The sequence below is a fragment of the Papaver somniferum genome, chromosome 10 (genome assembly GCF_003573695.1).
Source record: "Papaver somniferum cultivar HN1 chromosome 10, ASM357369v1, whole genome shotgun sequence".
In the NCBI taxonomy this organism is placed as follows: domain Eukaryota; kingdom Viridiplantae; phylum Streptophyta; class Magnoliopsida; order Ranunculales; family Papaveraceae; genus Papaver; species Papaver somniferum.
Window position 1 is genome coordinate 18033616 of NC_039367.1, and position 24267 is coordinate 18057882.

A 24267-nucleotide genomic window follows, 5' to 3' on the forward strand; every position below is an offset into this window, starting at 1 on the left:
TTTCTGTATGGGTCAGTAAATTACTCGAGGGAACAGGGAAGCATGATTTGACAGATATCATCAACTCCAATACTAAAATATAATCGGAGCCGGGCAGAAGACAATAATTGAGCGTATGTTTGGGCCAGGGGAATTATGGTACTGTATTTGAAATTTAGAACAGACAAGGAAAAGGAACCGTTCCACAAAATACAAAGAGTTGAGGGGGGGAATGAAATAAATAAATAAGATAATCTCCTTCTAAGAAACAAAAAGTTAGTGAGGGATTTGATAGAAAATGACTGAAGATTAACTTTTGCCATTTTTCGTTTAAACTAACAAAGTCCAGGGAGTTCTCAATAATTACAAAAACCACACACCAGATCCATTTCCATTCAACGGTATCATTATCAAAAAAATGAAACCCCTTGAAAGTATCTCTCCTTACAAACTCCCTAATATTTTCCTATTTTTCACTTTTAAGACCCTAATTAGAAATTTCTGTCTTTCCCCACCCTTTCAGTGGAGGAATTTTGGGTTACATGAAAAGTTCAGACTGCAACAATGTATAGTAATTGGCAGTTTCATCTTCAAATTCCCACAAGCCTGAATCATAACCACCCAAATTGAACAATCCAACCTCACCATAATTACTCCTAACTTCATCATCTTCAAACTCAAAATCTAATCCAATTTGAGGAATACCAAGTTCATCATCAGAAGCTTCTAGAAGGTGTCTAATAACCCTTTCTTTATCTTCTTCATCTTCATTTGAAGAAGCAGACGATGATGATGACAAATCCTCAAAACCATCTTTGTTTGAGTCATTATCAGAAAGTGGAGTTGTAGCAGTAGAACTTTCTTTAGTAGGCAAGCCATCAGATGTAGATATTTCTTGTTGAAGACTAGTTATCAATGAAGAAATGTCTTCAACAAGTTCTTCTTCTTCTTCTTCACCTTCAGTCTCAAGAATTGAAAGTATCTGGTTATACGAAGGAGAACATGTTGATGAAGAAGATTCAGAAGAAGCAGAAGTTTTCTGTCTCTTCATTTCTTCTACTTCTTGGTTTTGGGTTTCTTCTCTTGACCTCTTTGGTGCATTAGTGATGGTTGTTTCTGCCATTAGAAATATTTAGAAATAAGAATGGAACCGGACTTGGAGCAAAACTTCGAGCAAAAGAAAGCAAACGGAAGAAGAGAAATGCCTTAGAATTTTCAAGGAAGATTAAAGAGCAAAGGAGGGTTTGATGAAAGAGAATAAGGAGGGAATGGGATTATATATAGTGGGTGGAAGATATGAAGTACCGGTCAAAACCAAAGGGGGGGAGGAGAGAATTATTAAATGAAGAGAGAGGGCGTGAGAGAAAGAGGTGCCGAACGAAAGAAGGAAATTAAAGGAAAAGGTTAAAAAATGGAGAGAGAGAGAGATAGAGACAGCAAATTAAAGAAAAGGTTAAAATTAAAGACGTGGTGCCACACCCAAGGTGCTCTCTACAAGTGGCTTTTTTTTTTTGTTTCATATCACGGTTTTCAAGGTTGGAATCTTTATTTATCGTGAGATAACGCTGTTAATGATATCGTGATGGTTGGATATGTAAGGAGTGGTTGATATTGGTTGTCTCTTATCTTATCTGCCAAGAGTACACAGTATTCGATGTTAGCTATCCGTACTTACTTTCATCCTACGATATCGTCATGTGAGATGATATTTTGAGATTTATATTTTGAGATGAGATGTTAAAATAGGTTGAGCGGATATCAGGGATCTATGACTCAGCCAAGCCTGCACCACCTTACCTGTAAATGTCAAGGCAATTGTTTTATAAATTAAGGGTAATTTCGTCATTATGATTAGTGATTTTTATAAATAAGATATTACTTTGGGTCCACTAAACTTATTATTCAGATGACACGTGTCTTGACATGCTTTTAAGGTTTGATTTTCTTTTGAGAACCGTGGAGAAACTTTGAGATCTGCTATAATAATAGGCATTTTATTATTTATTTATTGCAAAAAATGAAAATATTTGCTTGCATGTCAGGCACGTAGGAGGAGCTTTTGCCAAATGCGAAGGTTGGGAAGGGAGAAGCACGTGGATGCCATAATATTTTGGAGTTATTTTTTCTGGGATTTCGGAGTACCTATGGGCTATTATATGGCACGAGTATTCCTTGACGAGAAATATGGCAGCGGAAAAGTGGAATCTGGACTTAATGAACCCTTTGGCAAACATCATGGCATGGAGGTAGATATCTAGACAGAGACTTGATTCTAGAGAGAGTTGAAAATGTGATACAACGGGTGATATATGGGGAAAGGAGGTGGGAAGCAATGAAGGGTGTCTGTCACTTTCACCGTTTTCCCACGCCATCTTGTTTTCAATTATGGGACTATTTTTGTAATAACTTTTCTTTTGTAGGTTTTTCCTGATTAAGAACTAATCTACTCGGACTAGATTAACAAAGATGGATAGCCCGGTAGCTAACCCCAAGATTGAGTCTTTAATTGAATTTGAGGCTTGTTGCCTTTTTCGGTTTATCAAAGGAAAACAATATAGGGACTAGATTAGCAAAGATTTTCATTGTGTTTGGCTCGAAGAATTTTTTGTTTTATTTTTGATCAGTGAAAAAATCGGTGCTGCCGAGTTTTGAACTCTGTTTACTTGTGTCATCTACCCAGCGATTTTACGACTATACTATAATAAACTGGAAACTTTTTGCTTAACATATTAAAATTTTTTTGTTAAAAAAGAAGAATATGCTAATTTGCACGCATGAATTCCATTATTAACGAGTATAGAACCGGAATTTCCTTTTTTTATACAAGTAAAAGTTGATTTTCTTATGATAATAAGATAAAAACAGTGGTAACAAGCAACCAAGCTGCATTAAGGAGATTCAGAGTGCAAGGAGCATCCCATTCAACAAATTTTTTTTAATTAATCTTGAGCTTCAATTTCATACGCAAACAATCAGTCATTTATCAATTTACCAGAACTATATTTATCAATTTATGGTTAAGTATGAGGCTCTGCGTATTCGATAGAGAGAAAAACTCTGTAAATCGGGCGATTAATGAGATAACTCATCAACAAAATCGGTTTTCAAAAATCAAGTATTTTCGATTTTTTTTTGATCTAATTTGCACCATGATTACTAAAATTTCTGCTTAAATCTTTATTTCTTCTTCTGATTTCTCTTAAGTATGTTTTTAGTAATTCCATTAATGGTTGTGGAACTCATATAATGGTCTGTTTTTTCTTAGAATAGACTAGTCCTAGGTTTTAAAGTTTTTCTATCAATCTGTAAATCTGATTTATTCTTTTATAAGTTTCATTGTTCTAAGGGGAAACTAATTTTCTCTTTGCAGGTCTCTTGACTTCTTTGTGGATCCAGTGGTGGTTTTTTATTCAACATGTGGAATTTACTTGAATCAAAAACAGTGGTGTCGAAGAGTGTGTTTTTACAAGCAGGGGTACTAACCATCAAGTATGTGATGGTCCATATTAGTAGTAGCAATCTAGGTTTAAGCTTAGATCAGAATTAGGTAAGAACCCAAAATTTCTTACATTCACATCAGATCAATCATAGTGATCTTCATTTTCTTCATGGATTTCAAATTCAATACTTTCCCCCATCAAAGTTACGCAATACCAGTCGTAAATTAAGGGATAACTATTATATTTCCTTATTCAGAAATTATCACACAACTCACATCATATTTTCCTATCCTTTTATTGAGCGTAAATTACTGGATATGCGGTACTCTTTTAACATAAAAAGGAAAGACAATATCAACCCTAGAAGTATCAGTTTGAATATATATGCAGAGAAGTATCATTCAGTAATTACTCAATATCTTGGGAGAGGAAGTTATCCCTGCAATGGCACAATCTTTTGAGAATCGAATTAATCAACTATCAAAGCAACTAAGGAGAGCAGCAATTGAACTTCCTTAGAGAAGGAGAATTGTTGGATCACAACAAACTGTTATTGTAGCGGCTGAAGAATGGAATTTTGGAATCTCGGGAAAACTTATGTGGAAACATAAGATAGACATGAGAATTATTAGAGAAGAAATCAACTCTCTATGGAGAAGATATCGTAACAAGCAGATTCGAGTCATGGGTCATAATCTTATGCTGGTGAGGTTAAACTCTGAAAAAGAAAGGGATGAAGTCATTCAAAATGGTCCATGGATAGTGGGAGAAGCGCTCTTTGCTATGCAAAAATATACCAATGGTATTCTGATGAAGGAATACAAATTCACTCATCATATTTTCACATTACAATTCAAATATCTAAAGCCGGAACACCTAAATAGTGTAGTAGTTGATGAAGCTATCGGTTTTATGGGAAAGAAGATTTCAACTAACCCTCCAAACTGCAGACCAAGATATGAAAACTTTGTCAAAGCAAGATTGGAGATAAGTTTGAATGAACCACTTCATCGTGGTGGCCGGTGGAACACTATATCTGGAGAAAAAGTATGGATTAGATACCATTGGGAGTTGCAGACTAGGAAGATACGTGATAAATGTCTTGTCATTGATGATGACGATAGTAAATATCTGGAATGGTCTTATCTTCTTTATCTAAATAGTCTGTCAGAAGCTGAATATGAAGCTCATCTAAAAGAATAACAAGTTGTTATTGAAGGTACTAGTGAACAAGATATGGAAGATAATGTAATAGATGGGATGGGTATTGGTGAACCAAATGGTGAACAAGGTGATTATAAGAGAATGAGAAACTCTATTCTCAATGGTGAACCATCTATGCACCCTCACAATATTCATGTTCAACCACCTACGGTTCCCATTATAATTCTACTACTAATATGGATCATCATGGCAACTAAATGATGGAAACAAATAATTCAAGCACAAACAATGTTGAAGCCACAAATGCAAGTCAGGGAGACACTATGCAGGTATATCTTATAACTTATTCGCAAATAATTACTTACCAATCTTTTTTTACTGTCAGTTTTAGGTATAATTTTTACTATAGTTATAATTTGGTTTTCATCATGAAGATTCTTGCATGGAATATTCAGGGTCTAGCTAAAAAAATACTAAAAATCAACTAATAGTTTTAATCCAAGCTCAATTGCCTGATTTCTTATTTCTCTCTAAGACAAAAATTGATCAAGAAAAATGATTCAACTAGTTGAATCTCTAAATTACTGTAACTACATATGCATAGATAGAATAAGGCTTGCTGGTGGTCTCTTGGTAATGTGGAAGGATGAAATTAAATATGAAGTTCAAGAAGTGTCTCATAATATGATTCATGTAGTTGCAAATCTGCATGTAGCTAAACCCGGTGTCTTTATTACTTTCATGTATGATTCTACATATTTTGATAAGAAGAAAGAACAATGGGAGACTATGAAAAGAATCAAGGAGAATATAATGCAACTCTGGATTGTTATTGGAGACCTTAATGTTTACTTGCATGATATAGCTTCCTCATCTAGTGCCTCTACGGAGGACAAATATGTGCAAAATGAAATCAATGAGTGTTGTCTTATGGATATTAGATATGTAGGTAGAAACTATACTTGGTCTAGTAATTATTTGGGAACATGTGTTAAACAATATATAATTGATATGGATTTAGGTAACCATGTTTGGTGTAATAATTTTCCTAATGATAAACTTTATCATCTTGTTCAGGCTGGTTCAGATCATTGTCATATTATGTTACAAACAGAACATGTAAGTAATAAACTTTGGAGACCATTCAAATTTTATATCATGTGGCTTAAGCATAATGCTTTTAAGTATCATCTAGAAACTGCTTTGAATTATACTATTAGTGGCTCTCCAGCTCATCAACTTTCTAGTAAACATCAGGAAACTAGAAAAACGCTTTCTCAATGGAATAAAATTCAATTAGGTGATATAGATAGAAATATTAATAAATTGCAGGAACAAATTTTAGTTGTTCATAATCAACCATATTCTATTACTCAACATGACAATCTTTTAGACATTAATAAGAATTTGGAGTTCTGGTTTGGTATTAAAACTGATTTTTGAGCAAACATCTGGAGACAAATATATTTTTGAAGCTGATAATAATTCCAGGTATTTTCATACTTTTTCTAATATGAGGATGATCAGGAAAAATATTGATTGTCTATTTGATAGTACAGATAACTGCTATGTTACTATAGAGGATATTTCTAGGCTTCTGGTTACTCATCTTAGCTCAATTAGTTGTTCTACGAATGTCCATATTCCTGACCATATTTTTGATATTGTTCCTACTGTTATTAATGAAAATGATTCTGCTAATAGTTTTTGTAGAATACCAACAGATAAAGAAATCTTTGATACTGTTAAAAGTATGTCTGCTTGGAGTTCACCAGGGCCTGATGTCTTTCAAGTAGGAGTCTACCAATCAAATGGGAGTATTGTAGGTGAAGCTATTGTGCAGGTTGTACAAAGTTTTTTCTCAACGGGTTTCACGCCAAAAGAATTTAATAAGACCTATCTTTCTTTGATTCTCAAAGGTGACACAGCTAAGTATGCAGTTGACTTTAGGCCAATTGGATTGTGTAATACAGTTTACAAAATCATTTCTAAAATCATTGCTAGAGAATTAAGCCTCATCTTAAGCATATTATCTCTCCTTTTCAAGCAGCATTTGTGTCTGGTAGAATTATTCATGATAATATCATTATATCTCATGAGATAATTCTTCATATAATGAAACATAATGAGGGATACAGTGGCACAATAGCTTAAAAACTGGACCTCTCTAAGCCTTTTGACACACTTGAGTGGCCTTTTCTTTTAGGAATGCTTAGAAAAATTGGCTTTCCTGAAACTTTTTGTAAATTGATTGAGCAATGTATAAGTACAACTAACATATCCATTATTCTTAATAGTTCTCCTACATAAGAATCTTGTCCAACTAGAGGATTAAGACAAGGGGATCCTTTATTCCCTTATCTTTGCATTATAGCCACGGAATACCTTTCTAGACTGCTTGTGAGTGATGTTAATAATCATGTTATCTCCGGATTTAAAGTTGCTAGAAATACTCCAGGTATAACCCACCTCTTATTTGCTGATGATATCCTAATATTCACTAACGCAGACATGCATGATACAACAGGTATACTGGATGTTCTTGCTACTTTTGGTATTATTGTGGTCAAATGCTCAATTTTGATAAATCCAGTGTGTATTTCAGTAAGAATATAAGCCCTCAAACTAGAATGGTACTTGCTAATGCTCTTAGAATGACTGAGATGAAGGATACTAAAGTATTTAGGGGTCACTTTGTTAATGGGAAGAGACAAAACTAAAGTTTTTAAGCCTATTTTACAGTCTTTTGGCTCTATGCTCAAAATTTGGAAAGGTAAAACAATGAATTACTCTATTAGGACTACTATGGTCAAACATGTGCTTAATACTCTCCCTTCCTATCAAATGGGTAGTTTTTGAATCCCTAAAACCATGATATCTCAAATGGACACTTTACAAAGACAATTTTGGTGGGGGAAAGAAAAAGGTCTTTTCTTCATAGGCTAGAATAAGCTTATGATTCCTAAAGCTTTAGGAGGCTTAGGTTTTAGAAACATATAACACTTTAATACTGCTCTTCTAAATAAAGTAGCTTGGAGAGCCTGTAATAAAGAAGAGTCTCTTTGTTTCAAAATTCTTAAGGCCAAGTATGCGAAAAATGATAGTTTTATGCATTTAGACAAACTAAAGGATGACTGCTCTTGGTTATGGAGAAGTATCTATTTTGGTTTAGAGGTCATAAAACAACACACAATATGGGCAGTTAGATATGGTACAAAAAATAGCATATGGTTAGATTGTTGGGTTATAGGTCTTGACATCCCACCTGTTCCTATTGTAGAATTTTCTAGTTATAATAATTTTAATTTAGTTTGTGTTCTATATATTTTTGCCAGGAGCAAGAGAATGGAATATAAAAACAATTAATACTCTATTTTATCAAGATTGTGTTGATCTTATTCTTAATATGCAGATTCCTACTACAGAAGAGGACTTCATTATTTGGAAACTTGGAAAAGGAAATTTTCCGTCAAAAGTGCATATAATACTATTTGCTTTGATAATGTTAATAGTATTGTTGCTATGAATATTATTCCCAAAGAGGTTTGGTCTCACCTATGGCACCGTAAGATCCCTCATAGAGTTCATCTCTTTATCTGGAAGTGCATCAAAGACATAGTACCTGTTAGAGCTAAGATTGCAGTATACAAACTTGAAATATAGACTGAGTGTTCTCTTTGTAACTGTATTGTTTTTTTAGTGTTCTTTTGCTAGAATTATGTGGTTAACAATGAATATCAACATGGATAATATTGCATGTAATTTTTTTTCTGTTCAATCTTGGATAATCTCTTGGTTTACCAGAACTAGTAACACTATATCGATCTTATGTTTGAATAATGCTAATTATGTTAGTAGATTAATGTGTACCATGTGGTACATCTGGAAAGATAGGTGCTCTCTTGTTTTTCAGGGAATTTAACCTAATGTTCAGAGTTCCGGTACTAGAATTATTAATCTTATATAACAATGTAATGACTGCCTTGTGTTTAATACTAGTGTCATGAATAACTTGCAGGTTCAAGCATGGATGCCTCCTGAAAAAGGACTTTGTCAAATATAATGTTGATGGTTCTTATATACTAGCAACTAGAAAAGGAAGTGTTGGACTAATAATCTGTGATTTTGCAAGTAACTGTTTAGGAGCTCAAGGAATTAAATATGAAGAGGAAGTGGATGAAGATTATGGGGATGCACATTTTGAGTGTAAAGCTTTGGAATTGGCAGTGGATTGGCTGGAGGAGTTGCAGATAGATAGGGATATTTTTGAAATGGATTGTGATAATGTGATAAAGTCTGTAATGGAGCAGCAGTCGCGGGTTCATTGGTTCAACTCAAGTATAGTTTAAATAGTTAAATATAAGAGTAATACTAGTAGTAAGCTTTGGTTGTTTAAGTCTATTCATAGACTTGGTAATAATGTACCTCACTATTTAGCTCGTAAAGCAAGAGATGAGGATGCAGATTTCTGTTATATGTCAAACTTTTCGGTCTTCATTACGAAACTATTGAAGGATAATTACTGTTGCAATGCAGCCTAATCAATAAAATTTCTTCTTTAGTATCCAAAAAAAAAAATGGTTAAGATTGAATGTATATAAGAAACAAGAATTTACTGATCAAATTTTTTTCTTAATATATAAAAGAATACATTCATATAAGTTTATTATCAACATTGACTATAATAAGGCTTTTAATGTCTTAACAGTAGGATCCATGCACAACCTTATTTATAAACTATCACATAACCTTTGCACCAATTTTTCTATAAAGCTAAAACGAAAATAATCTATAAAGTTTAAACAACGATAAATTTGAAGCTAATTTTTTGATGACACAATCCTTTTATAAAAATCTATATTTCGATAAAAACGAGCATAATCCGACTTACCAAGCCTCTCCATCTATGAATCTTAATTTGTACAGTTATTCTCCAGTTGATTTTCAAAATGGTAGATAATAATGTCATGCGTCTCGGAATATGCTTATTTTTGCAGTAACGAGTTTTCTAAGAGATATCACCATCATATTAGTTGTAAATTCATTCTTTTTTGAGCTCAGGGAAGGGATGAGTAAGGGGCGAACATATTCTATGACTTTATTGCCCGTCCCTGTATATGGCCTAACAATATTTCAGTGTAGAAAATTTGTAAATTTTTAGTTTTAGCCTACTTATATCAAGCATTCCAGCATACTTAATAAATTTTTAAACCACTTAATGTACTTACTTAAAAGCCAAAGAAGAAGTATCTCTTTTTAACACAGTAAATTTCGTGGTTACCCTTCATTAAGATTTTGTTCGTTTTGATTTATTTATTTTTTAACTAAAAAATACAAAATATGTTAGAAAAGAAAGTCACTCAAGGTGACAAAAATACAACAGCTCAAAGTAGAGCATACAAAAGGAGAAAAGTTGTCAAGGAAAGCTCACAAAAGCATCCCAATTACAGATTAAAGTTGAAAGAGGGAAAGTATCAAACGTCTTGGTAAGAATCGGCCAATTGAACATGGTGCATTTAACTGCATAAGTTACATACTGCTACTATATTTATTCTCGAAACACCTCTTATTCTATTGTTGCCAAAGAATCCACGAAACTGCGAAAGATAAAAGAAACCAAATCTTCTATTTTCTTGTTTTTTGTTTAGCAACTCTCCAATTCCGAATTGTAGCTTTAATAGATTATGGAAAAACACAATTTAATCCTAAGCTATCAAAGATCAGTAGTCCTTAACTTTGCTAGTATACTTGCAATGGAGATATAAATGTGAATTTGTTTCCTATCCAGAAGCACGAAAAATAAATAATAGGAAATTACACCTTCCCAACTCGGTAGAGAAAATTTCTTGTTGGCCCACCTTTATGACACAAGGTCCATACTAAGAAAAACACCTTCAAGGGAACGAAAGCATTTCATACTTGCTTATAAGGAAACCCAATGAGCCCATCATTATCAAAAGTATAATAACTTGCAGCTACCTAAGGTGAAATTATGAATTCATCCCTACTTAAGCTTTTCCAAAAATTGACGTAAGTACTGTGAAATAAAGTGTAGCCGGGGTTGTGCATATTTTAATCCAAAGTTTTACCAATAAATATATGGAATATGAATGGTTCGTGACGCAATTCTAGAGCGGGGTCACTTGCGCCCACCAATTTTTGAGTTGTAATGGAAAAAAGTTTGGGCTTCTTCGTAATTTTATGCATTGTGGGTGCAAAAGGTGACAACTTCAGCTTTTCTAACCTGACTCGTGAAGGAGAACAAAAGAAAATAATATCGATGGACTTGAAGATGACATTGGTATGCGAATTTAGGTGCAACAACCATTATCGTTGTGGATAAAACACGATATATTCAAACCATTTTGACATGCAATGTTGTTATTGCTGGTTATTTACGTTAATGTGCACAATTCCTTTTCCAAAATTGATGTAGTTATAATGGGATTTATGATGCTATCGGAGAAATGTGTAATTATCCCATATTGATTTTATTTTCATTTTTTTTGCAAACATCGCGTCAACAAAATTATACGACCCCATAGCATATATGTCACGGTTCCGTCCCTTATTCCAATGTAGTCATTTCACAATTCCAAGACCTAGAATCCATTCTAAAGTAGGTAATCACCTCTAATCGGGCTTGACAACGGCAGAGCAACTATCACTACTTATTAAAGCGACCGAATCGTTTGGTTGTTGGAAGAGGAAATTTTCTTTTACTAATATATAAAGTTGGGAAGAGACGAGAAGCAAGATTTATTTTAAAGAACGATGCTTTAGGTTCATATATCGTATCTTGTATACTTAAAAAAGACAACCTTAACTCAAAACTCAAAGTAAGTGTCGTCGCACTATACGATACTCTATTATACTGTACTAGACTGGCCACTTGACAAAGTCACTACCTAAACTAAACAAAACAAAGCAATGACAACATAATGCACTTAATAAGAGGATTATTCCATCGCATCTTCAAAAATGTCATGTCCACGAGTTACTAATACTCTCCTCCCATTACTCAAAAACAATGAAAGAGATGGATGCAAAAGCAAGAGAAGAAAGCCAGAAAGATACGATATCAGCTTTGTCCTAACGATATCGACATAGACATAGGCAAGTAACTCACAAGAATTTATAAAAGAAGAACTCATATACGTTTTTCCACTTCTTTCCCTTGTAAAGATATTCTCTTTCTAATTACACAAAATTGGTTAAAATGACCAAAATCAAGAATTTCTGGATAAAAATGACATTTAGATTTTGATACTATTTAAATGGACAAAAATGTAAAAATAGACAGGATGTAAACAGTTATCATCCTACCCATTTTGAAATATACATTTTTTTTATTTTTAATTTACATCAGGATGCATCCAGTTTCATCCTTACTATTTTTTAAGTTTAAGTCAGGATGAACCCAGTTTCATCCTTTCTATTTTTTTGGTGTCCATTTCACCCATAATAATTTTTACTCGTCCATTTGAACCATGTTTTAAAAATATTTGGACAAATGATCCATTTTCAGTTCTAATTAAGGTGTGTACTGCGACTAAACATTAGTTAAGATTTGATTTTGTACAAATTGAGATCGGGCTTAGCTCAGTCAGATCAATAAAATGAGATGTACATTTTCTGACAAATTTCATCATAATCGTCGTATTTTATAGGTAAAGAAAGAAAACTAGTATAATATAGAGGATCATGTCTAAAGTGAGTGATTAGGTCAAAGTATCGTTCTTCATCTTCCAGATCCGTTAGAATTGAGAGAAGTGCTCAACTGTTTTCACGCACAAATCTTAAAACATTAATTAAGATTTAAAGACAGATTTATTCAGACTAATCTAATATGTAGGTGTTCAAGAATCAAGATGAGTTCATATGTCCTGACATAAAGTCATATAGACCCTGCTTTTCAGTGGGGGCAACAAAGAAAATATATGATAATATTATTTCGTTTCTGGTTCCATAAATGGAAAAAAATACTCAAGAAAAACCGCATTAGAGGAACAACGTGGTTTCCAAAATGATCAGCGTTTTGGGACCAGATAAAATTAAGCAATAGGACCACAAATCTTTAAAGTAACCAGCTTCGCATTCAGTGGTTCTAGACAAACCATATCTTTGGGTACCTGAACCGTATCAGTCGTGCTACACTAAGGGTAGGTTGAATTTTGCGGTCTATTCCGGTTCATATAGTGGGTGAGATTCTTTTTGAACCTCGGTCTTATAATGAGACGGTATTTTATGTGCATGTCCTATTACCGGAAACTAAGAAATCACCAAAGTTCACAGTTTGGCAAAGGTGATCGAGTCATGACAAGCAATTCATAACATAGTACCGTGAGGATCAAATTGTAAAGCCAAAAATATCGAATGCAAGCTACTATTGCATTGCATCTAATGGTCTTACGGCTTTTCACCCATATGTGGGAGCTAGCCGTCCTCAAGGCATATCGTTACAGCTAACGAGTGGGATGATCAGTTTCATGTCTACTTTCCGTTCCAAACGGTCTTCCACAACACCAGCTATCTAGTGGTTGTCACGTAAGGCCTGGAAAACTCACATCATTCGACTAAGTCTAATACGATTCACGAAATAGTTGGCCTATTTTTTGTAGGAAAATTTTGTAGTCTCGTTACAAAATATTACGTGATGAGTCCACAAAACAGTGAGACTAAGGGGGTAGTATTGATTAAGCGTGAGAAACGTATCACCGTAGTATTGCTTCAAAGTTGTGATACAATTGAATCTTGGAGAAGATAATAATACTATATTTCTGTATAATGACGATTGAGAATATTTATTTTCAAAAGTTGTTATCGGAATGGATACGGATCTTCTACGACAACGAGGCTGAGTTGAACATGTTCAGAATCATTGCAACTTGAAGTAACGAAGAATTTAAGGAGTTGAAGAAACCAAGGAAATCAAGCATGATGGATTCAAGGAGTTTTTAAAAGCTTTATTTTTATCCATATGTATTGATAGTTTTGTCACTAAAATTGACAAAGAGGGAGATTGTTACAGCATTGCTCGGTCGAACTCACAAGTGTTGCTATCTCAAGCTTTTTGTCAAATTTAGTTGTCAAAACTATATCTTGATTTCTAGTCTACAATTAGTTAAGTCTAGGATTAAGATAAAAGATGTAGTTGAGAAAAGAACATCAAGGCAATCATCACTGTGTTATACCATTTGAAGGCGACGATCAACCGAAGCTTTGATCTTCGCCAACAAACGGTAAGTGAAGACTGAACCACCTACATCTCAAGTTATATTCATCTTTCTATCTATGAAACGATGTCGTAAAACTAATTAGACTACCGTAAGTATATCAAGAATTTCGAGTCTATCTTGGTAATTAGTTCTCAGAATATATGACTAAGCTTAATGAACGTTTGTTCATATTAAATGAATTTCGGTTAAGAACAATCTATTGTTCGTAATCTAAACTATGATTCAAGATCATCATTCGAAAATAACCTGGAACAGTGATATGTGTCAATGATATTGAAAAGACGAGGGTACCCAAATATACCACAATCTAAAACTTTTTCTACCAATAAGTCCTTTCTCCGAAAGTGATTGTCTATGGACTGAGTCGAGACAATGCAACTAATCAGTTCACACTTTGTGTGATCGTCTATGGATACAAGATCGAGACAATACAATAACGAAGTACGTTTACTTGATAAAAAGGTTCGGACTTAACCAAACACAATAGGATTGCTTATCAAGTAAATAGGAATTAACGTCTGTGTAATTTACTTCAATTATAATAAAACAATTATAATGCGGAAAAAAAAGTAAATGACATAGCAAGATTTTGTTAATGAGGAAACCGCAAATGCAGAAAAACCTCGGGACCTTGTCCAGAATTGAATACTCTCAGTATTAAGCCGCTACACAAAATTACACCTAACTTCGTATAGTTGAGACCAAGCAACTAAACCTATAGTTCACCTAATTCCGTCTGTATTCCCACGCCTCCAACTTATAAATAAGTCACGTACTTGGAACAATTTCTTTGGTTCGTATTCCAAACAGTAAAGGAACAATAAATTTGTTTGGTATCAACTCTCTTCAACCAAGTGATACGAGTCGGACAAAGGCTCTTCTGTTTATCTTAACATAAACATCTTCGTCAGGTCCTTAGATCTATCTTATGTTCAATTACCAAAGTAATCGTTAAGATTTTGCGATCAACACTCTTGATCCAAAGAATTGTGTTGATGCCGATCTACTCAATTAATCAATCCAATTCTATCACAATGAAAAAAACGATTATTAATTGGATCCTCTTTTTACTGAAACAAGTATTGTGCACACCAAAGATTATGAACTCACAAATCAGAAATCTTCAATATCTTCTTCGTCTTCAAATCTTCTTAGATATTCAATAAACACCTGCATACAATCACTTGAATCTCTTATGATCAATCACACACAGAACGGAGTCTGTTAACAATGGATTATCACAAGATCGTCTTTAGAACTACATACAGTCTAAAGATCCATGTCGAAACTCTGAACTAGTTTGAGTGAATCTTATATCATAAGAGAAGATCCTCAAGCATAAACAAACTAGGTGCAATCAAAGTTCAACCACCGTTAGTCAATCAAATCAATGAAAACAAAAGGTAAACCGCAATTATCTAGTTTCCCACCAACGGTACTAATATAGCTTCTCAATCCCAAAGAAGACTTTAAAATGAGCGGCCGTAAGAGATTTCGCCTAATTAGGTTACTCTCCTCTCCGAATAGGCGGCTTCACCAGTAGCAGCACAAAAAGAAGTAGTTTGCTGTTACGAAAGATTAGTTTGCTAGAGATGCAAACTTCAAGTATTTATAGCCTATGAAGTTTGGACAAAAAGGAATTTCCAAAACCAAAAATATTCTCAGGATATTCATTAAAGCAAAAATTCGGTTTCCATAATTCCTGGAAATGCTCTGTCCAAAAATAATGATCGAAATCTCTCAGAAAATCTTTAATTAGTAAATGCACATTACTAATTCTTATTTTCCTAAAAATCAAATTAAGAACCTTAATTAAAAGATTCTTAATTTATTTATGTTTCGATCATGGGATTCTCTTCCCTTAGCTATTAAGGAATAACTTTGAACAATTAAATAATAAACATTCACAACACGTGTTCAAAGTATGTCGACATCCTACCTTTGTAAGTTCTCTTTCATACTTACAACCTTGAAACCGATTTGCCACACTTCCAAACAAGTTTAGAATTGGTTCATCTGACTTTCAAGAACTATGCGATTGATCAAATAACATTCAATCACAAATCATGGGTTTAACGGTTTTACCAAAACAAGTTTCGGTTTTACCTCCATGTGAGTACTGTGCATAGTCACACTAGCTTTCCAAAATTCAGATGACTAGGTACTAGGATCGGTTTCCCACATATATATGGTATCTAACTTATATGTGTTGCACATGTCCATAGGATCGGTCCCCTTTGCCTAAAAACGTGTTGCACATGTCCATAGGATAGGTTCCCCTTTCTGCTATAAACCTGCTGCACCTCATACAAGGATCGGTTCCCCTTTGTGATATACTGCAACTCTTGCTGGGATCGGTTTCCCTTTTCCCAGTTTTAGTCAGACATAAAATCACAAACCCGATCATACCATCTCAGGTGATTACTTAAGATCGGTTTCACTAATAAAATTCATAGCAATACATAAGTCAGGCCTTTGTGAATAGTTTTACCAAGAACACAACAATTCATTAGCGGTTCTACTTATCACACATATTGGTTGTTCATAAGATAAGCAATGAATAACAAAACCAAGAACAACTGACCATTTCCTTTTCGATAGCCAAAGGGAATAGGCCGCGCCTAAAATCATTCCAAGCGCTGCTAATGTGGCTACTAAGCTATTTCCCTAGGATGAAATCTTTACCTCATACCCATACATAATCACAATAACATTCAAATGATTACGGCGATGTCTTATCTACAAAGTTTAATGGTTAAGCAATAAACCTCGTATTGTATTCATTAATACTATGTCTATCTAGAGTTCAAACATGCTTTGCAGTTTTGTTTTCAGTATGCACGACTTGAAAGATACGTTAGGGAATGAAACAGTTCAAGTCAAATATCACTAACCTCAAGTGGAAGGATGATTGTTGTTGTTGTAGCTCCTTGCTTCTTCACATCTTCAAGTCTTCGCAATACTTGTAATGTCTCATATCCTAATACTTTCAAGCTAACCTATACGAAGTTGACTGTAGTACATAATCAAGCGACTCTTAACATGAGTTTTGATTCACTAAAAGATGACAACCAAACTTGATGTACCAACGCTTGGTGGGTTCAACCGAGCTATGCTCTAACAATTTCCCCCTTTATCAATTTTAGTGACAAAACTCTTGCATCATATGGATAAACAAATTACAAGAATTCATTACACATACGCTCGATTCCCGAATTTAACAGCACAGTAAACTGCATACATTCAATCCTCAAAAATGTCGATGTTGACATTATAATAACAAAGCTAATACTCCTTCTAAGGAATATAGGTAGATATTCAATCCGCACGTCTTTGTTATACCACTTAATATGATATGTTACTCCCCCTTATTCTGTGATTTCACTCTTTCGTTTAGATTAAAAGTTAAAGCACCAATGTTCTTTTCCTTAGCGGTACCAATCAATATGAAATAAATGCCAGTATCACTTGTTTACTCCATATATTTCTCCCCCTTTTTGTCACAAAATGTCAAAGAAACGAAAAAAAATAAAGGACAACACCAAAAGAATCTTACAAATCTCAAAATAGACTTGCAACCTGTAGAGTTAGGCACGAGGGTTCCACACACCATGTTCTGATAACCAATATCAAAACCGAAACTACAAGTAGTTTTATTTTGATATGTTATCAAGGAAACAATTGTCCGAAACAATTTTTCCATTTAAGTTTAGCAAACAAAAAATCAACTAAGCACCTTAGTTCCTTTTCTAAACCGATTGTACAAAAACAATCAATTATTTGATAGGACCAAAATAAAGATAACTCTATTTTTCTCATCAGGTTCTAATTATCCATAAACTTAGACCTTTCAATTTTAAACAAGACAAGTACTAGGTTAGTTAACTAGCATTTCCTGTTAAGGCATTCGATTAGACTTGAATAACCGAAACCTCACTTCGATAAGTCTAACTAAGATCAAAATTAACTTAGTTTCTCTTATCCGAAATCGAATTAGACTAAACAACTCATCCCGTAAACCTTTTATTTCGTTAAGCCATAAATAATTCATACAAACCAAATAAATCAGCTTGCATAATTATTCACCTCAACCGTAAGCAATTGAAACAACATATACATTATAGCACCGCAATTGCACCGAAATTTTGTAAGCCTAAACAATTGATACCACACAATAAAGCAAGATAGCAATAGTTTTTCTTAACCGGGACCAATTGAATCACACATACATCCATACACACATAATGGAATAAACATCAATTGTACTGAAATTTTGTTAAGCAAAAGCAATAAATATATATGAAATAAACTCAGGCTTTTCTTAAACAGGAAAAAAATTAACTAACAACATTGTTACATTAAATTTTGCATCCACTTCTCCAATAAGTTTGCATCTTCGTCCAGGGAGAATCGATATCGAAATATCATCATGTTGTCATTCTTATGTAAAAACAAAAGAATAATAACAACCAACCTTTACTAGAGAAAGGTTGAAAATCGGTTTTAACAATTGCAAGCAAAAGTTGAAAACCGTCGAAACACATACGCTTTTATGCTAAAACAACCGATTCAACATATTGTGACTTTTTCACATATTGTTTCTACCAGAACCGCTCATGATTCTTTGATAAAGCCTACCAACATAGGATAGAACTCAATCCCACTAAATCAAAAGTCACCCAAACCACAAGGGTTCACAACATATGAGTTTGAATATCAAGGTAATAAAACCGAAATCAAACATCCCATAAACATACATAGCAATAATATAAAAGCATTCAAGCACATGCTATGTAAATCAAAAACTATCACAAGAAAAATTATAAATCAAATAATTTTATTCATAATATACCAATACAATCATTGAGAGACATAAAAAATTGATGTCTATTTTACTGCAACTCAGTCCTTCATGTCAGTGCTAAATGAAGGCGGATTACTACTCTTCAGCTTTTGAATCTCCTCAAGTAGAAAATCTTGTTGCTTGACCAGAATTTCTTGCAGGTGAATAATTTTCGTGAAGGATTCTGCAAGAACATGTAATTTTGTCTTTCATTGAACACAAAAGTGTGTCAATGCTTCAATACACTGATCTTTCTTCAGAGTATTCTGTTTTTCCTTCTTGCTAAGCCTATCTCCCTTTTTGATTTTACTCTTAATGTCAAGAGACGATCTAGACTTATTCTTCAAGTGATCTTTCTGATCTAGCATCTTTTCCAGAGAAGCCATTTGATCCAGACCCATAGTTCGGACAACGAATGATCAAATTAGGAGAAAGATCTTTTTATAATTTTCATACTACCGAAAATATGATATTCCTAAAAATACGAATATATCAAATATCTTCAAATACTAGATATTATTTCCATAATATACACAAAAGTGATTTGATTTTTCTCCATCCTCACTCAAAGATTTGGCAGACGTGGTGAGGAAAGAATTCTAATACCGATTAAGTGGCATTAGCATGAGATTTTCTCTCATTATGGAATTTTGAACAACCAGAGTGTTCTTGATCTAGTATAGTATGAAAAGATCTCATTTTGTTACCTCGAACTAACGAAGTATCTTGGGATTGACTGGAATTGCATACACAACTCTTAGCAATTCTATTTTTGAGACAGTTTTTGCATCTTGTCTTATTTTTCCCTTTACCATTAGGTGATTTAATAACATTGAAAGACATGTCCATTCTTAAAATGGTTAAATCACTTATGGAGGAGGAAGGAATAAGATTAACAACTAATGCAATATTAGTTGTTTCCTCTTCTTCGGAATCATATGAATCAGAGGTCTCATTTAGAGTTACAGCTAGAGCCTTGCTTCCAGTGTATTTCTTAAGATTGGGACAATATTTAGCAATATGACCAAACCCTTTACCCTTGAAGCATTGTGGCTGATAATCATCATCTTCTTCATGATCCTTTTTGACAGGTACTCGATCATGTGGGCGAGAAGATCGATGAGTATCCTTAAAGAATCTCTTATTTATTTTCTTTAAGAGATCTCGAAACTGTCTAGTAATCAATTATAATGATTGTTCAATTTCATCATCAAAATTTTCAACAATACGTTCATCTGAATCATCCATCTGTTTATTCCTTTCCATTGGATCTTTCAGAATTCTTGCAGCTTTAAAAGCGATTCCTTTACCTTGAATAGACTGTGATTCATGATCAAAGATCTTTAACTTACCAACGAGTGTGCTTCGTGAGAGAGTTCAAAAATCGTTTGCTTCTATGATTGCATGCTTCTTAGAATCGTATCTAGATGGCCACGATCTGAGAATCTTGCATATTATATCCTTTTCAGAAATAGTCTTTCCTAATGAGAAAGAAGCATTTACTATCTCAAGAGAGCTTAACATGAAACTCTTCAAAAGTGTCGTTGTCATCCATTCGAAGGTTTTCCCAATCGGAAGTGAGAGTTTGAAGTCTAGCTTCTTTCTCTGATGAATTTCCTTCGAATACGATTTGAAGATTATCCCAAGCTTCTTTCGAAGTTTGACATGTTGATACATGATGTTGTAGATCACGGCTTACATCATGTATTATAACATTCAAACCATCTGAATTCTGCTTTGCAAGAGCCTTTTTTTCGTTCAAAAAATCTACTAAGCATTTAAACTCAGTTTCCAAATTTTCTATCTTTGGACGAATATAAACATCGACGACTAATAGCCATGTATTAAAGTCTCGTGATTGAAGAAAAGATCTCACAGAAGATTTCCACCATAGATAGTTTGTTCCGTCAAATCTTGGCGGTACGTTAATTGAAGTCGATTCATGAGAACTCGAGTTCATTCTTATAGGTTGGATCGCACCAAACACAGATTTTTAGATCTTTTCGTGTTTTCCTGTTCTGATACCAATTGAAAAGACGAGGGTACCCAAATATACCTCAATATAAAACTTTTCCTACCAATAAGTCCTTTCTCCGAAAGTGATTGTCTATGGACTGAGTCGAGACAATGCAACTAATCAGTTCACACTTTGTGTGATCATCTATGGATACGAGATCGAGACAATAGAACAACGAAGTATGTTTACTTGATAAAAAGGTTAGGACTTAACCAAACACAATATGATTGCTTATCAAGTAAATATGAATTAACGTTTCTGTAATTTACTTCAATTATAATAAAACAATTATAATGCGGAAATATAAAGTAAATGACACATCAAGATTGTGTTAACGAGGAAACCGCAAATGCATAAAAACCTCGGGACCTTGTCCAGAATTGAATACTCTCAGGATTAAGCCGCTACACAAAATTACACCTAACTTCGTATAGTTGAGACCAAGCAACTAAACCTATAGTTCACCTAGTTCCGTCTGTATTCCCACGCCTCCAACTTATAAATAAGTCACGTACTTGGAAAAATTCCTTTAGTTCGTATTCCAAACAGTAAAGGAACAATAAATCTGTTTGGTATCAACTCTCTTCAACCAAGTGATATGAGTCGGACAAAGTCTCTTCTGTTTATCTTAACATAAACTCCTTCGTCAGGTCCTTAGATCTATCTTATGTTCAATTACCAAAGTAATCGTTAAGATTTTGTGATCAACACTCTTGATCCGAAGAATTGTGATTATGCCGATCTACTCAATTAATCAATCCAATTCTATCACAATGATAAAACCGATTATTAATTGGATCCTCTTTTCACCGAAACAAGTATTGTGCACACCAAAGATTATGAACTCACAAATAAGAAATCTTCAATATCTTCTTAGATCTTCAATAAACACCTGCACACAATCACTTGAATATCTTGTGATCAATCACGCACAGAACGGAGTCTGTTAACGATGGATTATCACAAGATCGTCTTTAGAACTACAAATAGTCTAAAGATCCCCGTCGAAACTCTGAAATAGTTTGAGTGAATCTTATATTAGAAGAGAAGATCCTCAAGCATAAACAAACTAGGTGCAATCAAAGTTCAACCACCGTTAGTCAATCAAATCAATGAAAACAAAAGATAAACCGCAATTATCTATTTTCCTACCAACGGTACTAATAGAGCTTCTCAATCCCAAAGAAGACTTTAAACTGAGCGTCTGTAAGAGATTTCGCCTAATTAGGTTAGTCTCCTCTCTGAATAGGCGTCTTCACCAGTAGCAGCACAACAAGAGGTATTTTGCTGTTACGAAGGATTAGTTTGCTAGAAATGCAAACTTCAAGTATTTATAGACTAGGAAGTTTGGAGACCAAGGAATTTTCAAAACCGAAGATATTCTCAAGATATTCATTAAAGCACAAATTCGGTTTCCATAATTCCTGGAAATGCTCTGTCCAAAAATAATAATCGAAATCTCTCAGAAAATCTTTAATTAGTAAATGCACATTAATTTTTACTTTCCTAGAAATGAAATCAAGAACCTTAATTAAAAGATTCTTAACTTATTTATGTTTCGATCCTGGGATTATCTTCCCTTAGCTATTAAGGAATAACTTTGAACAATTAAATAATAAACATTCACAACAGTGTTCAAAGTATATCGACATCTTAACTTTGTAAGTTCTCTTTCATACTTACAACCTTGAAACCGATTTGCCACACTTCCAAACAAGTTTAACTATGCGATTGATCAAATAACATTCAATCACAAATCATGGGTTTAACGGTTCTACCAAAACAAGTTTCGGTTTTACCTCCATGTGAGTATTGTGCATAGTCACACTAGCTTTCCAAAATTCGGTTGACTAGGTACTAGGATCGGTTCCCCACATATATATATGGTATCTAACTTATATGTGTTGTACATGTCCATATGATCGGTTCCCCTTTGCCTAAAAACGTGTTGCACATGTCCATAGGATCGGTTCACCTTTCTTCTATAAACCTGATGCACCTCATACAAGGATCGGTTCCCCTTTGTGATGTACTGCACCTCTTACTAGGATCGGTTCCCCTTTTCCCAGTTTTGGTCAGACATAAAATCACAAACCCGATCATACCATCTCAGGTGATTACTTAAGCTCGATTTCACTAATAAACGTCATACCAATACATAAGTCAGGCCTTTGTGAATAGTTTACCAAGAACACAACAAGTCATGAGCGGTTCTACTAATCACACATATTGGTTGTTCATAAGATAAGCAATGAATAACAAAACTAATAACACCTGGCGATTTCCTTTTCGATTCACAAACCAAGTTCATGAATTTACTTCCTTCGAACACATGTAAACATTGTTCCCTAGGATGAAATCCTCACCTCATACCTATACATAATCACAATAGTATTCAAATGATTATGGCGATGTCTTATCTACAAAGTTTAATGGTTAAGCAATAAACCTCGTATTGTATTCCTTAATACTATGTCTATCTAGAGTTCAAACATGCTTCACAGTTTTGTTTTCAATATGCACGACTTGAAAGATACGTTAGGGAATGAAACAATTCAAGTCAAATATCACTAACCTCAAGTGGAAGGATGATTGTTGTCGTGTAGCTCCTTGCTTCTTCATAACTTCAAGTCTTCGCAATACTTGTAATGTCTCATATCCTAATACTTTCAAGCTAACCTATACGAAGTTGATTCTAGTACATAATCAAGCGACTCTTAACATGAGTCTTGATTCACTAAAATATGACAACCAAACTTGACATACCAACGCTTGGTGGGTTCAACCGAGATATGCTCTAACATATATTATTTAAGAATGTTTCGAATTGATATAGAGAGAAATATAGAACTACTATTATTCTCGTATACAAGACAGTGTGCATACCATTTTTACAAACTGGGGGAACTGTTATAAGTCCTGAACCGTAGTACATGTACCTAGTACACGTACCTGAGTAGCTATATGTCGACATCAACTTTTTGATATGCATACCAATATGCATAACTTGAAAATTTTGTGAACTCGTGAATCCGGAACAGTACGCAAATCAGTACGCATACTGAAAAAGATCTGTCGGTTTTGGAACCGGTGTGGTATCCATACACGGTACACATACTGGAAATTTTTTGTATGTTCCGGAACTTTAAATTGTCCTAAAGGTACACATACTTGGTATACGTACCATGACGAATAAGTTCACGAACAAGGTTTAAGTATATGTACTTTCCCTGCCGAATAATTTCAGATGTATATTTCTATGAGATAATTAGCATTTGAAAAATCTCTGAAAACACTATAAACATATTTGATCACATGATTGTGACTCAAGATTAAAGTCTTAAGCGGGATATGAAAATGCTCAAGCTTATAGTTCAGTTGGCTAGTCTCGGCCAACCATTCATGAAAGTTGTCTTTGTACACGGTTCGGTTACGGTTTATCCTAACCAGAGTGTATATCTTGATATGTCAATCACATTTAAAGATTCATCTAACAGTGGATTTTAATTTCTTGGTTCCAAAGCTATCTTTGCTTAAACCTAAAGCAACTTATGCTTTGAAAGTCTATAAAAAGAGAACCTCAAG

At 34.0% G+C, this 24267-nt stretch overlaps 1 protein-coding gene across 1 annotated transcript; it reads right to left on the minus strand.

Annotated features, from left to right (window-relative positions):
* Window positions 1–212: 212 nt before the first annotated feature.
* Window positions 213–1270, minus strand: LOC113319146. Its single transcript, XM_026567427.1, has one exon. It carries the CDS (start codon window positions 1100–1102, stop codon window positions 518–520), a length of 585 nt encoding a protein of 194 aa, XP_026423212.1. The 5' UTR covers window positions 1103–1270; the 3' UTR covers window positions 213–517.
* Between the last annotated feature and the right edge of the window lie 22997 nt (window positions 1271–24267).

What these genes read in the sequence shown, in the direction of transcription:
- LOC113319146 (XM_026567427.1), bottom strand. Translation starts at nt 1,102, where the DNA reads ATGGCAGAAACAACCATCACTAATGCACCAAAGAGGTCAAGAGAAGAA.